Source organism: Pseudochaenichthys georgianus, chromosome 3 (genome assembly GCF_902827115.2).
Source record: "Pseudochaenichthys georgianus chromosome 3, fPseGeo1.2, whole genome shotgun sequence".
NCBI classification, from domain to species: domain Eukaryota; kingdom Metazoa; phylum Chordata; class Actinopteri; order Perciformes; family Channichthyidae; genus Pseudochaenichthys; species Pseudochaenichthys georgianus.
The window spans coordinates 16,757,302-16,774,497 of NC_047505.1; the positions used below are offsets into that span (position 1 = coordinate 16,757,302).

Here is a 17,196-nt window from a genome sequence, read left to right on the forward strand (position 1 = left end):
AAAATGGTGACTGATCAACAACAACGAATTAAAGGTCCCACGTCATGGCCATTTCTACTGATCATAATTCCATTGTTGAGGTCTACTAGAATATATTTATATTGTTCAATGTTCCAAACTCACATTGGCTTCTCATACAGCATCTCTGTATAGCGTGTGTACAGTATTCACTCTGTCCTAAGCGGCTTGTTGGTGCTCCTGCCCCCCCCCCCCTCCCTGTGAGCCCACTGTGCTCTGATGAGTCTACCACTATGGTTCTATCACCGCTACAGCGGAACATCAGTGATTATGTGTTACCATGGCGTTAGCAACCAGAACATGACACCAGTAATGACAAACAGATGAGAATTCTGCGTGGGGTCTGGGTGCCGTGTTGGCGGGACTTTGCGCAGCTCACTGCTGCGAGGAGCGGACAGTGTGAGATGGGTTCATTTCCTGCTTGCTGCGTGGAGACAGCGAGGCATCGCGAATGGACGCGGGAAGGGGGGGGTGCTGAGGGGGCTGCAGCACCCCCATCTGCGAGGCTCCACTAGCCCCCGCAACCTTCATAACACACAAGGGGACGGGTAATAACCGGAAAAGCATGACATGGGACCTTTAAAGCTTTGAGATTGGGTACCACTCAAGGACAAACACTGTTCTACGCAGCATCTGTTGGGCCTTGGACAACATATTATCAGTAGAAGTGAGACAGAATGACAGAGACTGGAGCCATGCTATCAACACTTACACTAATTTGATGATAAGTCCCTTTTAAAATATTATAAACAAATACAATTCAGGGGAAAGGACAGTATTGTTGTCTCTCCAGGCTCAGAGGAGGAACAATCCGGCTGTTTCACATGCTCTTAGCATTATTCAACAACTCTATTAGTGGGGTCAACCCTTAACTGTAGATGGAGCACAGAAGTTGTGTAAAATTAGGATATAATTCAAACTTCACCCTCGATTTCTTGTCAAATTAAAGCAACACTCAATTTTCTAAATCTGGCACTGTTAAATGAGAGCCAGAAATTGCTCTACAATTTTGTATTTAAAGAAGTTGCTTTTCTCCCCGTTATTATCAATCAAAATTCTCTTTTTCCCCCATTTGTGTTTATTTTCCTTCCTTTCTCCGACAAAAGGCTTTTATTAATAATCTAACATAAATCAAACTTTTAAAATGTTGTCTAAACACAAGCAGCTGTTTAAGGATTTCGCCAACACAGATTATAATATAATAAAAACGCAATTCAATCAGGATATATATTTAATTACAATTATTAAACAACACTAGGAATCTGACCAGGTTTTCTCTGCGACATAATCTGTGCTATCGATACCTTCTGGTTTGCACAAAAGAATACATTTGTGGCGTTCAAACAGATACAAAGACCTATTTCTGATAGCATTATTTTGTCTTAGTGGAAACTAAGAGCAATGACAGCAGAAGTGGTTAAGAGATGGATTCGGACCATAAAGCTACTGTATATATTATGCAAGACCGCCAAAGATCCGACCACTTATTTGAAGTCGCTTTGGACAAAAGCGTCAGCTAAGTGAAATGTAATGGTATATTTATCGCACAGCCTTGAAATCAGTATTTATAGCTTGGAACGTGTTTCTGAATCCTCTTTCAGTATGAAGAACGTCAAAGAAGAACCTGTTCTTTACTCCTATTACAATAACAGAGATTAATTTCTGATGGCCTTTGATCAGTTTTTAAAGTATCTTCAAGACTCAAAACTAATGGAGGGCAACAAAAGTCTATACAGAAATAAAAAGTCATTTTTTTCTGAATAGCCACTAACCAGTTTTTAACCATCTCCCCTTGTTTGTGTGTTCTTTTAACACTGGCTTTCTTTACCACATAACCCTTGAGCACTTTTGTTGCCGTACGTTTTCTCAAAAGATACAAACACGTGAACAGGACTAAAGTTGGACTTAAAGGGCCATTTCTCCTGATCATAATTCCATTGTTGAGGTCTACTAGAATAGATTTATATTGTGACATTTTTCAAACTCACGTTGGTTTCTCACACAGCGTCTCTGTATAGTATGTGTATTCACTCTCTGTCCTAAACGGCTTGTTGGAGCTCCTGCCCCCCCCCTCCCTGTGAGCCCACTGTACTCTGATTGGTCGGCTCGCGCACTCTGTTCTGATGAGTCCACCACCGTTACAGCGGAACATCAGTGATTATGTGTTACCATGGCGTTAGCAGCCAGAAAATGACACCAGTAAGGACAAACAGATGAGAATGCTGCGTGGGGTCTGGGTGCCGTGTTGGCGGGACGTTGCGCAGCTCGCTGCTGTGAGGAGCGGACAGTGTGAGATGGGTTCATTTCCTGCTTGCTGCGTGGGGTCTGCGAGACAGCGAGAAAAATAAAAACTAATATGATTATGAAATGCTTTCCTCAAAGTACTCAAGGGTATTGTCCAATAGAATGATGCATTGTTCACAAAATGTTTTCAGGCCGACCTGTTAACATTGCAAGGGCTCCCTCGACAGAAACTAATGCTAAAGCTAATTTTGTTGCACTGTTCGGATAATGTCCACATATTAAGACCACTTTCAGAATTTTAAAATGCAACTGCCAGAAGTAAAAAGCTAATGTTAAGCTACTCACCAAGGCGAAGCTAAAGTCAGCTAATGTTTGGACTGATGAGGTTGAGTAGTCTCATTTATTAACTTGTTAGCAACCGCAATCTTTTATGAAAATAAGTGTTTGTGATTCACCAGTGGCATATTTACTTAAGGACCACAGATGGAAATGAGCCATTAGCTATAATCTGGCATATTACATCTCTTCTCTTTGCTGAGATTAATGTTTTTGTATGCATGATCCTTCTATAAATAAATACAAATACTTACATATTTTCTGACGTAGAACACAACTTAAGAATCTCTTAAGCTTGTATTTACCACAGACCTTATTTCAGGCAACTACCCACAAACTCAAATGAAATGTTGACTTTGAGAAAAGGGAAGTGGTAAGAAGCTAACTTATTTCCAGGTTGATGGCTCATTCCTGCAACACACTAAAACCGTTACGTTATGCTTGTGTTTCGATTGTTCTCCGTGGAAATATATACACTGGTGTGACATCACATGCTGAGACACAGGACACACTCCTCTCGAGCTATCACACACATACACACACACACACACACACACACACACACACACACACACACCATAGTGACATTTCACTGAATCATCTCTGTCTCAAGGCAAAGGAATACACAGATCTAGTTATTAAAATGGTAAGGGGGGGGGGGGGGGGGGGGTGCTGATGGATCAGTGGGCTAAGGGTGTTTCATGTGCAACACATTGGGTGTGAATCCAGATCAGGAAATGTAATTAGCGGGCTGTGCGATTGCAGGAGATTAAATTAATGTTCTCTTGTATTAATATACCGTTCTCTAGATAAAGACCTTTAAAATATACCAAATGTGTCACAGAATAAAAGTACTTGTTAATATATACTATTAACATAGGAGAATATATAAGTGTTCTCAGTTGATTCGTGTATTTTATTTGGTGTTTTCAAAGTTTTCAGTTATGTGTTTCAAGGAGCAAGCTCTTTGTGTGATCACCTGTAAAGGTATAATAATAGAGACTGTACACAGAGTCCAAGAGACCAGCAGCAGCCAAGGATTAGAAGAAATGACGGCCATCGGAGAGAAATGGAGCTGTGGTGTGAGGAGAACCAGTGGAGAGCAGGGCAGCTGTCTTGGTGAGTGACCGGCGTTAGCTACAGTTAATGTTAGCTAACGTCACATCACAACATTGTAAAGTTAGCTATCACATATCAGGCTATAACTAAAGTGGTATTGATAATATAGTAACGTTACTGGCAGGACTGTTGATACTGATCCATAACAGAAACTAATGCGCAAGTATCAGCCGTATCTCGCGTTACCTAATGCAACTCCACACTACGTCTTACGGTGCTGTGTACCGGAGGGGAGAGAGAGGGGAGCGAAGGGGGGGAGAGAGATGTAATACGGTTTCCTGATAAACGTTTTGTTTGATAGGCTTCAGCTGTGGAGAGTATGTGCTGCAGGGAGGTGGATGTACCTCGCACCCAGGAACGAACGCTCGCTCCGGTCCTTTTCCCGTGAGCCAAACTGTGGACTCGATGTCCTGATTACAAATGGTGACAATTTGCAATGTAAAATTACCGAAAAAATACCAGCTCACTAAATCACAACCGCTCAAACCAACTACTAACTACTACCGCGGATTGGGCAGAGAAGGAGTCGGAGAAAGTTGCTCCCCATGTGACGTAATATGACGCGTTTGACGTATGACGTTAAAAAAAAGCTTTTAGCTCTTTTTTTTAGTAGCAGAGCTCAAAACGGCTCCTTCCCCTCTGAATTCCTGCCCTTATGTCTCGTAAAACATATCAAATCCTGCATTCACTTTTTTAATTGTAATTTTCAGGCAAGGTTAAGCAGAAATGTAGTAAAAAACCTTCAGTTCCAACCACAAGACACATTTGGAAGTTGTAATTTCAATTTTGAGACAGTATTATATCCCAAGTTACAGAATGCAATTCATATTCTTATCAAATAAAATATTTGTTAATCAATCTTGGTCTAAATTCAGCCACTGGTTAAGACAAAAAAACAAATGGTAGCAGATTATATTACGCAATCTGGTTTATAAAACTAGTGAAACTGGTAATTAAAAGAGGCATAAGAAAACAGATTGTTCTGTTTTTACTCACTCCAACTCTGGGTATTTTAAAGAGTGATGCTGAGAGCTTAAGTACCAACACTCCCGCCTATTTTCCTCACCCTGTGTGTTAACCCCATTACAACAATGACACACTCGTGCGGCTGCCTAAAAATCACATCTGCTGCTAAATGCACATGCATACCCAACCTGAGAATCTCCCACTGTCAGTGTCCATTAGGCGTAAGTAAAGCGCGCTGTCTCTGCGTCACATATCAAACTAGCATTGTGACTAAGTCTGTTCCTGAGGCTACTGTACAGCTGCCTACACTGGTGAATGGCGTCACGCTTGATACAAACCGCCATTAAAAAAGAAAAAAAACAATAAAGACCAACAACCCGGAAGCCATAACACCCACATCTCCCACTGTCAGTGATTAAGCTTGGAAGGATATCTGCCGTCCGTGCTTGTCGACGGGTCGGCGATGGGGGGAGTTGATGCGGTTGCGGTCCCGGTGGACCCTCTCCACCAGCCCGTGGTGGCGGGTCCCTCTGACAGAGTCCAATCCTGACGGAAAGCCCCCCTGAAAAGAGAAATCACATGATTTACAGTCCAGTTCACCACAGACAGAGAGGAGTATTGGAAAATAGCTTTGTCAAATGTTATTTAAATCAGTTGTAACTGAATGTTGTCACTTAGTCCAATTTGTTCAAAACCAAAATGTCCTTTGTGTTCATGCCCTTATTAAAGCCTCAGCTGAAGGCCGAAAGCCTTTGTTTCTTATAAAGCTCGTCATGTGAGGACTGCTTCATGGGTCTTTGGATCACGCTGGCTCTTCAAACACAAATGTTGAAAAGAGGTGCTGCAGCACAGGCAGTGAGAGGAAAAAATGTTGTGACCTCAGAGCTCAAGACATTAAGTACTCTACAATCATGAATTGAATATAGGTTATCAAAATGTTATCATCGGGTGGAATCTAGAAGCCCTTTAGTTTGTTGAGATTTGTTCCCATAACAGAAAGTGAATGGACTCGACAAGTGACACTTCTCTCCCTCCATGTGGGGATTGATTTGTGGTCCTGACCCCGGTGTTGCAATTACTGCTCTACCTCAAAGGGCCCTTCTTCAGTATAACAAGGCCACTTTCACCCGGACCCTCTGTGTGCTAGCATAACCCACTCCTCTGAGAGCTGACACAGATACAGGCCCAGGAGCTCCACTGCCGGAAGGAGAACTGAAAACGACTGCACTGATCTTATATTCCATCTTTTTTTCGAGTGAGCAGCTGAATAATTTAACGCTCTGAGGAGGCTTGTTTGCACTTCTGAAGGTCCAGCAAAGCTCAGAGTGGGCGCCTTGAGGATGAGCCAACGGTGCTGTAAGATTCATCATGCAATTGGATATACATTTTTAATAACCTTTTACCTCATAAAAAGGCAAACATTTGCATTATATTAGTTTCAACTCTATAAAAAATAAGAAGGCATTGCTTATTTTGAATCCATAAATATCCAGATCACCAGTTGGCTTTTATTTTGAGAATTAATCTCTACTATTTGATTTAATATTGATAAATGATGATCTGGCTTTAATATAAGAAGAATTTATGATTGTTATGATACATAATATATGTATATTATAATTAGATTGTTGAGGCTCAGGGTCCCATGACAAAACCTTCCTTTAATGGGTGCTGTGGTGTAAACAGTTTGGGAGCCCCTGGACTAGAACACATTGGAGCTGATGGTAATTGTCCTCAGGCCTTGAAAAACCCTGAATGAGGACCTTGATTTTAATAGATTCTAAAGGGAGACATGGTTTTAAAATAAGAAATATTCAGATTGACTTCAGACAGCCTTGTGACTAAAGGAAAGCATTTGAGGACATTAGCACAAAATGAATTGCAATGATTTAATTTCTAGCACCAGCATATCTACAAGGCTTTGTTCAGAAAAAAAAAAAGCCGCCTCCTCATTTTTTTTTATCGCAATTATTTGTTGGCACACAGCTGGGGTGCAGATGCAGAGCACTCGGAATATTTTTCTTAAAAGCAGCAGGTCCACCACACAAAAAAAGGGTTTAACCTCGCTCCACTTTTCGAGCGCATAGTCCATTACTTCCCCATGTTTTTTCGTTTTATATTTGCAACAAAGGCAAGACAACTGCTATCCTGTGGTCTGAAAGAGTCAGAGAGGAACATTAGTGGTGACGCGCTTTCACTCAAAATGACCATTTACTAATTTTTCAACTTGAGGGACACAATTGTGTGCTTTCTGACTCAACGCACCTTAAGAAACCATTGAACACTGATTGGACACAACGTATCACAGTGTTAAATATGAATTCTACAGTAATCACTGCAATAATGGAATAAACACAAAGCTGATTTACTTCTGGGCTCCCTCGTCTTGAAGTAAATTGTTTTTTTAATCACCTGTGGTTAATACAAGATTATGAGATTTTACTTTGAAGTCCTAAAAGCAGCGGTTGCTAACAAGCCAGACGGGAAGTCATGGGAACATCCGGAGTTGGTTTATAGCCTAACGTCAGCTGTTTCTTGCGATTACATTCACTCTTTAACTATTATTAAAGTGGTGTTAATACGTGTAGGTTATTCTGCTAAACAACACGTGTAAATATAATAAATGTGTGTTTGCCATTGATCTTACCTTATGCAATATTCGTAAATCCAATGGAAAAATCCTGTTACTTATTGTTGAGTGAGCCCTTGCGATGCGAACGTCCGAGTTGGCATACAAAAATACGTAATCACTGCAACACTATTGCTCTATTGCAAACACGAAATGAAAACCCACCTGGAATTCAGTGGTGGTGTTGCCAATCTGATTGACGTTAGGCAGAGAGCCATAGTACTGCGCCCGGGACTGAGTCAAGCGAAGCTGCTGGACCTTCTGAAACTGCACCTGTTTGTCACAAAGGGGAAGAAAAAAAAACACAAAAAATTGTTGGACATCTTCAAGTGTAAAGCACATATAACATCCAGTAAAAAAAAAAACTTACACTTTCATATAGGGCTTTTCTTTGTCACCATTGTCACTGTTTCTCAAATGAGAGTCAAAAGTCTCACTGTGATTTCTTTATTTTTTCTATGTATACCTCTTGAAGGCAGCATAAGCAAACTGCATGGAAGGAATTGTGAGACAATAGGCTACTACAGAATTAAAACAGCAACCATAACTCAATCAAACAGACATTCACCTACATTTACACTGTTTGCAAAAAAAAAACAAGGAATCATATGCTTTCATTAGTAATGCACAAATGCATCCAAAATAACTGACAAAAATGCAGCAATAGTTGCAAATCTCTAGTATATGTGCAGGTTGGCATCCAAACCCAGCACACTACCAGGAGATGACACAAAGATATCCTCAGAAATAAAGAAGAAGCTTGTTCTGCCAAGGTAAGCAAAACAGAGCCAATCAGCAGCTGTTACCAGGAAAAGGGTAATTCTTCTTTAGACTGCCCAAATGGCAACATTTGAATCTCAAAGGCTGACCTTGTTTCGACTTTATCAATGGGCTTTACAGCGAACGGACAGAGATCTCTCACAGAGATTATGAACATGACAATATATAAGGGATGGGCTTAGGGGCTTAGAAAGAGTGAGGTAAAACTCTATATTATGGTACAACATGTGTCACTTTGATGAAGTGTCAACTAGGGCTGTACCCGAATATTAGAATATTCGGTCGTTGGCCTACTATTCGGTTTTTAATTTCGTTATTCGGATATCCGTTTTTTATTTAGTTTTTTCTAAATGTATGCTATCAATAAAGGCGAATTGCCACATTCTTATACTATATTTATACTTTGTAATTGCACTGTTAAAATGCAGAAATATATACAATCTCAGCTTGGGTGCCTGACATCGCTTTCAATAGCTAGATCTGATCGATATGGACAAACGCGAGTGAAGTCTAATCTGACGGGAGAGATCAGCTGCTTCTGACGAGTCGACACGCAGCTCTGCATAATCACCTGCAGCGGTGAGCGGAGAAAAACACACACTTCAGGTTAGAAAATCACACGGGTCGGGTCACAATGAGTGACCCGACAGTAAAAATAAACATATCTATAACTACACTGAACAAAAATATAAATGCAACACTTTTGTTTTTGCTCCCATTTTTCATGAGATGAACTCAAAGATCTAAAACATTTTCTATATACACAAAATAACCATTTCTCTCAAATATTGTTCACAAATCTGAAAAAATCTGTGATAGTGAGCACTTCTCCTTTGCCGAGATAATCCATCCCACCCCACAGGTGTGGCATATCAAGATGCTGATTAGACAGCATGATTATTGCACAGGTGTGCCTTAGGCTGTAAATACAATAAATACAATAAAAGGCCACTCTAAAATGTTCAGTTTTATCACACAGCACAATGCCACAGATGTCGCAAGTTTTGAGGGAGCGTGCAATTGGCATGCAGGAATGTCCACCAGAGCTGTTGCCCGTGAATTGCATGCATTTCCAAACATTTGGACTACCTATGTTGCAAATGTATTATCTTTTCAATTTACACACGGCATCTATTGCACGTCTGTCCGTCCTGGGAGAGGGATCCCTCCTCTGTTGCTCTCCGAGGTTTCTCCCATTTTTCCCTTTAAACTGGGTTTTCTTTGGAAGTTTTTCCTTGTACGATGTGAGGGTCTAAGGACAGAGGGTGTCGTATTGTCATACTGATATTCTGTACACACTGTGAAGACCACTGAGACAAATGTAACATTTGTGATATTGGGCTATATAAATAAACATTGATCGATTGATTGATTGATTGATTGATTGATTGATTGATTGAATGTTCATTTCTCTACCATAAGCCGTCTCCAAGGGCGTTTCAGAGAATTTGGCAGTACATCCAACCGGCCTCACAACCGCAGACCACGTGTAACCACACCAGCCCAGGACCTCCACATCCAGCATGTTCACCTCCAAGATCGTCTGAGACCAGCCACTCGGACAGCTGCTGCAACAATCGGTTTGCATAACCAAATAATTTCTGCACAAACTGTCAGAAACCGTCTCAGGGAAGCTCATCTGCATGCTCGTCGTCCTCATCGGGGTCTCGACCTGACTCCGGTTCGTCGTCGTAACCGACTTGAGTGGGCAAATGCTCACATTCTATGGCGTCTGGCACGTTGGAGAGGTGTTCTCTTCACGGATGAATCCCGGTTTTCACTGTTCAGGGGAGATGGCAGACAGCGTGTGTGGCGTCGTGTGGGTGAGCGGTTTTCTGATGTCAATGTTGTGAATCGAGTGGCCCATGGTGGTGGTGGGGTTATGGTATGGGCAGGCGTATGTTATGGACGACGAACACAGGTGCATTTTATTGATGGCATTGTGAATGCACAGAGATACCGTGACGAGATCTTGAAGCCCATTGTTGTGCCATTCATCCATGACCATCACCTCATGTTGCAGCATGATAATGCACGGCCCCATGTTGCAAGGATCTGTACACAATTCCTGGAGGCTGAAAACATCTCAGTTCTTGCATGGCCAGCATACTCACTGGACATGTCACCCATTGAGCATGTTTGGGATGCTCTGGATCGGCGTATACGACGCCGTGTTCCAGTTCCTGCCAATATCCAGCAACTTCGCACAGCCATTGAAGAGGAGTGGACCAACATTCCACAGGCCACAATCAACAACCTGATCAACTCTATGCGAAGGAGATGTGTTGCACTGCGTGAGGCAAATGGTGGTCACACCAGATACTGACTGGTTTTCGGACCCCCCCAGACCCCCCCAATAAAGCAAAACTGCACGTTTCAGAGTGGCCTTTTATTGTGGCCAGCCTAAGGCACACCTGTGCAATAATCATGCTGTCTAATCAGCATCTTGATATGCCACACCTGTGGGGTGGGATGGATTATCTCGGCAAAGGAGAAGTGCTCACTATCACAGATTTTTTCAGATTTGTGAACAATATTTGAGAGAAATGGTTATTTTGTGTATATAGAAAATGTTTTAGATCTTTGAGTTCATCTCATGGAAAATGGGAGCAAAAACAAAAGTGTTCCATTTATATTTTTGTTCAGTGTAGTTATAGATATGTTTATTTTTACTGTCGGGTCACTCATTCCGCGAGCTGCATGATACTGGCGGGCTGTCAGGAGAAGGAGAGAGCGCTCCGTTTATTATTCCCGTGTTATTTAGTGGGAATGCTGACACAGCATTCCCACTATCTGTTATGCTACGCACACAATTCTTTATTATTCCGCCGGGTTATTTTGCACTGCTTCTTCTCCCACATTGAACATCGCAGAAACTCCGTTCAAACATCAAACATCAAAACGTTCAGCTCGGTCGGGAATCAATGGCTATTACTTTTATCATTCATAACTTTCATAATTCCAGAGATACATCCCATAATACATCCCATTTTTAACATGGAAGTCAATGGAGAACTCTTCAGACTTCAACAATCTTCATGCAACTTCAACTGCTAACTGCTCCTTTATACTTTCACTTAGAAACCTCATTCCAACTTTAAAATGTCACACATCTTTCTGCCATTATTCGTGTAACACAACTTTCAAATCTGATTCTTACTTTTACAGATATTAAACATTGTTCAGACCTTGGTAAAGAGGCCTTCTTCAGATTTTACAGTGCGTGATGTCACAGCTAGAGTGGAGATATTTAATTTTGCCTTCATATTTTCTTTTAAACCTGTCATAATTCCCAAAACCTACATTCCTGAGACAATTTGTCATGACAAACGTAGGAAAACATCTCGTAGCTTGAAAGATAAAAAAAAATGAAAGCAAAATAATTAAACAAAATGCCTCTTGAGGGCATGAAGTGACAAAAACGTTCAACATGTCTCCATTAAAACCCATTGCAAATTCAGCCTCACCTTTCCCCACCACAGCAGCCGCACACCTTTAGTTAATCTGCCAAAAAGGCCAAATTATTAACCCGAAAGTACACAAAAAGTACACTTCAGATGCTCAAGTTCCTTGACATGCTTCACGCTTTGAAATTTCACCATTTCTTCAAATGCCGTTGCCATGGCAACTAGGGGTGTAACGGTATAAGTACCGAAATTATTCGGTATGGGCTCTTCGGTTCGGTACGGTACACATGTGTACCGAACGAATATAACAGTTAAACATAAAAAATTGAGAATGTAAACAACTTTTTGGAAGTAATCTCAGGTGCTGCGTCGCAGTGTTCAGTGTAATTTGCTCACATTGGGTTCAGCGCGTCATAGAGCGACCAAGTCATTTCATTGGACGAGAGGCATACTATGAGAGCTGGTCACAGGGATGCGTTCAAATGTAGTCAGTCATTTGAGGAACTGTCGAAATGGCGAACGCAGATAAAGTTGAACTCGAAAATCTTCCAGCATCACTGAAATTTTGGTTTTGCAGTTACGTACAAGGATGACGGACAAAGACAGGTGGACCGAACCAAAGCTGTTTGTCGACATTGTTCAACTAAAATTGGTTACGCGGCTGGCAATACATCAAACTTGCACACTCATTTGAAAAGGTATCACCCGAACGTGGATATCACCGGTACCAAAAGAAAAAAGACTGAATTGCAAACCCGACTCCCACTAGCATTTAAGCCTCCAACACTCGCAAAAAGTTCAGACCGAGCCAAAGCTATTACAAACGCCAAATATCCTTATATTGCCATGTTAGCAAAGCGCTACCTGGCTGTATTTGCTACCTCTGTCCCTAGCGAGAGGGTGTTCTCCACAGCAGAAGACATTGTTAGTGCCAGCTAGGGCTGCAACAAACGACTAATTTGATAGTCGATTAATCTATCGATTAATGAAACGATTAATCGACTATTCGGACTATTATGCCTTGCACAATTTCTCAAACGCTCTTATTTAGCCATCAACTTTTAGATTTAGCATGAGGTTGTTTTAGGCATGTGGAAACTAACAATGAAGACAATAAAGATGAATACTTGATTAAAAAATACATATTATTAAATTAACTAAACAAATTGTTTACAAAATGAACATTGCTTTTCATTTAAATTAAATAAATAATATTTCACATCAAAAGAAACAACAGTGTTTTAGCAAATAATAAATAATGTGATGACAGAATTGTAAACAGAATAGCTGAAACTTTAACAAACTAACTAATTCAGTTACCTCAAATCATTACCCCATGTTTATATAATGTAGTTAACTCCGTGTGTTGCTGCTAGCATACATAACACCTGACGTGGAAACGTTACTCGTGGATGGGGCTACAGAGCTACTAGAAAGACAGTGGAACCCTGTGCATTCCTCCGTCTGAATGTGGAGCACTTTTGCTAAATGTTTAGACAAATTGCTCGTGTTACCGCCCTTACATGCTAAACTCTTATTGCACTTTTGGCAACGAGCAACGAGATGGGTAAAGTTGAACCACACCTCGGAGCGGCGTTCTCTCCGCCACCTCCGCAGTGTGTTGCTACATATAGCAGCCGCATGTGTGTAAACGGCCCCGCCCCCTCCCACACAGACCAGGGAGAGAGATCTCGTCTGATCGAAAATACATCATAGACGCATTTGTTTGTCTTTTTACATATTATAAACGAGCTGGCCACACTAAGACTGCGATATAATGTTTTTGTATCAATAATACATGACATATATTTTTAAATGTCTTCAGTACCAATAACGTTGTAGCTTAACGGCGCGTAAAACGCACGTGATGACGTCACCAACGAATCGACGACTGAATTAGTTGGCAACTAATTTGCTAATCGATTTTAATCGATTAAGTCGATTAGTTGTTGCACCCCTAGTGCCAGCAGATCTGCCCTTTCGGCAAGCAATGTGGACAAGTACATTTTTCTTAAAAAAAACATGAAAATACAATGACAAGCAAGCAAGTCCTAGGGTGTTTCTCAATCTCGAGTAAGCTTGCTTGGCAGCACATGTCTGCTGAGCGTCTTGCTTCAGAAGCGAGGCAAGAATTATTCCTGGCATTCGAAAAACAAAGAGTGGAACAGGCTAGCAAGTGTGCAGGTGTGCATCACATGAGAAGCCCCGCCTTACATTTTCCGCCAAAGATTTGGGGAAATTGGTACGTGCGCAAAGCATTGTGGGGATTTTAAGAACGCGGAGTCTACACATGTGCAGCCTCGAAATTTCTCCAAACGAAGTACGCAGCGCTCAGTAGAATTCCAAGTATGCTGTACATTGGAACAGTACTTCGGCGGCACTGGATGACGTAGTATGCTTTAAAATAGTGGCTCTGCAGCAGCTTTACTCACGATTGAGAAAAACACCCTATGTCAAGCTGGCTGCTTAGGTACTAGTGCAGTACAGTTCAAATACAGATTATTTCAGTTCATCGAAATGCTACACCTTAATGTTTATTTTATTATATTTTGTATTTATTTGAGTGAATACATTATTCACAGTTTAATAATAATTAAAAACCCCCAAAAATTATTTTATGTTTTGTGATCATTTTTTTTTGGTGTACCGAAAACGTACCGAACCGTGACCTAAAAACCGAGGTACGTACCAAACCGAAATGTTTGTGAACCGTTACACCCCAAATGGCAACACAATGCTCGCCATGAAACACGGTTCTCATAACTTCAGTGATCCAAATCGGAGTAAGACTAATATTTGGTAAAGTCAAAATATGAGAACATATCGGTATTCTACAGACTTAATACAAATACTTGTTTGGTACAGATCCTGTTAAAAACATCACATCATGTTTGTTGTTTCATTTTATTTTTTAGTGATAATGTGACTTAAGTTTAAAATAAATGGTAATTTTCTCTAATATTTCAAATCCTCTCGCAATATCAGTCAAAACAATTGCAATTAGTTATTTCTTCCAAATCATGAAGCCCTAGTGCAGGGGTCTGCAACCTTTTTGACCAAAAGAGCCAACAATTTATTTTGTCTGTAGCCGCAAAACATATTTGATAGCTTTTAAAGTTGTATTTATTGTTATATCATAGACTACAGATTTTTTGCATTTATTATTAATTACATTATATAAAACTGTTAACCTCTAATAAGAAACAAAGAACTCTTATAAAGGAGAATAAAAGAAAACACACAGGCCTACTTTAAAATAAATTAAACACAGCACTTGGGTAGTCCTCTGCACATTTGAAGGAACAAAATAAAACATATAGCTGCACCCTAAAAAGAGTTAACTGATTGAATGATGACTGAAGATCGTCAGCTGTCTTCCTCTTCCGTTTTTTTCCTCCAATATGTAAAGGCTGCAGCACCTTTGATAACTTCTCTCTATATCTCAAACATACCGGTAAACCAGCATTGTTTGCTGTGAAAGCATATAACTCTGTCCACGCAGAATTAAACCCTGTATTCCTCCGATACTTTTCTTTTCTTTGATGTATCCATAGTTCGCTCATCGAACCGGGGGTCAGGTTATTCACCTGCAAGAAAAGGCGCTGGCGCGGGACCATAGCAGGATGTGACGCATATTTTAGTTGACCTAATTAAAACCGTTTTGTTTTTTATTTATTTGTCACAGTATAACCTCAAAATACGAAACATTTTCAACAGTGCAACAAAATATAAATAGTCCTACAAATACTTTTATTTTCTTCTTATTTTTGTCTAAGCTCAAGGGAGCCAGAGCAGAGGGCCGCGGGTTGTCGACCCCTGCCCTAGTGTATACAACATTTACAATAGTTTCTTGCCTCAACAGAAGGAACAACAATCCTGCCAGTCATGCCGTGGGTACCTTCCCTTCTCTCTGCACTTTGCCTTACAAACCAAGACACAGCATCTTTGATTCTGAGAAAATACTTCGACCTTGAAAGCTTTTTCCAAACCTAACCACTGCTTTAGAGGAGGCACATTTCAAACCATCAAATTAGGGCTGAACGATTAATGGATTTTAAATCGAAATCGCGATTTGAAATGATGCGATTATCAAATTGCAAAGCCTGCGATATTTTTTCTTTTTTCTTGTGTGTCAGTCATCCACACCAATCAGAAGTGCTGTGCTCCACATGTACCAGCCATTGTTAATCAATCAGAAGTGGCCCATGATAGAAGGTGATGGACAGATTGATCCAATCACCTGCCAAGTATTTTTGAAAGTGCCTGCCCTTTCCAAATGGCTTCCAATGGAGCTTTAGATGGTTTGGTGAAACAAACCATCTGAGTCAGGTTAGTAACGCTCCATCACATGTTTTACATCTATGACAGAGTGAATCTTAAACTGAAGCTTGACTTTAAAGCAACCCAACGGAAGTTTCATGTAAGTTTAGTTCTTTCACTCGTAGCTCGGGCTGCTAGAGATGGGAGTATGTTGATACGACCTTCCTAGACGGAGATATGACCGCATTTTACAATAAACTTCCGTTGGGTCGCTTAAAAACAAATATCGCAATTCGAATCGCAATCGCAATATTTGTCAGAAAAATCGCAATTAGATTTTTTTCCCAAAATCGTGCAGCCCTACATCAAATACAAAAATGTCACGGGGACCAAAAATGTGAATTACATTTTGACAGTAGCAGGTGTGTCAGATAACTCCTCCTGCTGCCGTGACACATGACAAACATACATTACTTCTGATAATATTGTGATTACTTTTGGCGTAACACCAGTGACATTTAATTTTCAATCTAGGTCAAATCACCAAAATATGATTTTTTATTTATTTTTTAAACCAAATCCGCATTTAAACCTCTTACACCAGTGTTGGCGTTAAGGATTACATAACGGCAGACGTGCAGACTTTACACACTTATGGTTCACAGGGACGCCAGCGGGCTGAGAGAAGGCTGGGGTCTGTGTGGGTACCGCTCCTATGAGCCCATCGGAGGGAGTTATATTCAGTCCTTTGGTCACTGGGGTAGATGTTGAAGCAGCGACTTCTAATTCCAACCGTTTGCCTCAGCCTCGCTGACTGGACTTTTCTGTCTCGCAGGGTCACTTACAGTTCATACCTTATGGCATACTTCATTCAAAACCACATCCTCTTTGACTGGCCATGCAGGAGTCTCCCACTCATAGAATGAGCACATTGTGAACCAATGGCATGAGTATAATGTGAAAAGCATCTTTATATCCTCTCAGTGCACTTTTATTATTACTTGGAATGTGTAGAGTATATGCTTCGAATTATCATGAGATATACAGAAAGAAATATATCACAAAAAAACCAGCTCCTTTTAAAAAGCACGTTGACCAATGTGAAATACAGTGAGCTGCTTCAATTACAGATAAAGCCACAAATATTTATTTCCCTTTGTAAATGACAACTGGAGATCTGAAAAAGTGTCTTGAATGACTGGTGACACAAAGTCGAAGTAAACACCAAACATTAATCTCAAACTGTTGGCATCAACATTAATCTTCCTTATCAAGTCTCACCATCTCCTTTGGAAACCACAGCAGGCATCATTATTTTTATTTTTTTTAAATAAGTTGGCGGATGAGCCATCAGCTGAACGTGAAACCAATGATTATTTCTAAAAACATAATTTGCCAGAAACACAATATCTATGACATAGAAAAGCAGTAAATAGT

General features: G+C 40.6%; 1 protein-coding gene across 1 annotated transcript in view; it reads right to left on the bottom strand.

Moving 5' to 3' along the window:
• crtc3 (CREB regulated transcription coactivator 3) overlaps window positions 1-17,196 on the bottom strand; it is a 64,561-nt gene that overhangs the window by 34,383 nt on the left and 12,982 nt on the right. The window contains exons 2-3 of the mRNA XM_071202610.1: window positions 7,478-7,585; window positions 5,114-5,245 (exon numbers count right to left, since the gene is read on the bottom strand). Of these exons, the coding sequence (XP_071058711.1) occupies window positions 5,114-5,245; window positions 7,478-7,585 (240 nt within the window). The remainder of the gene's footprint in view (window positions 1-5,113; window positions 5,246-7,477; window positions 7,586-17,196) is intronic.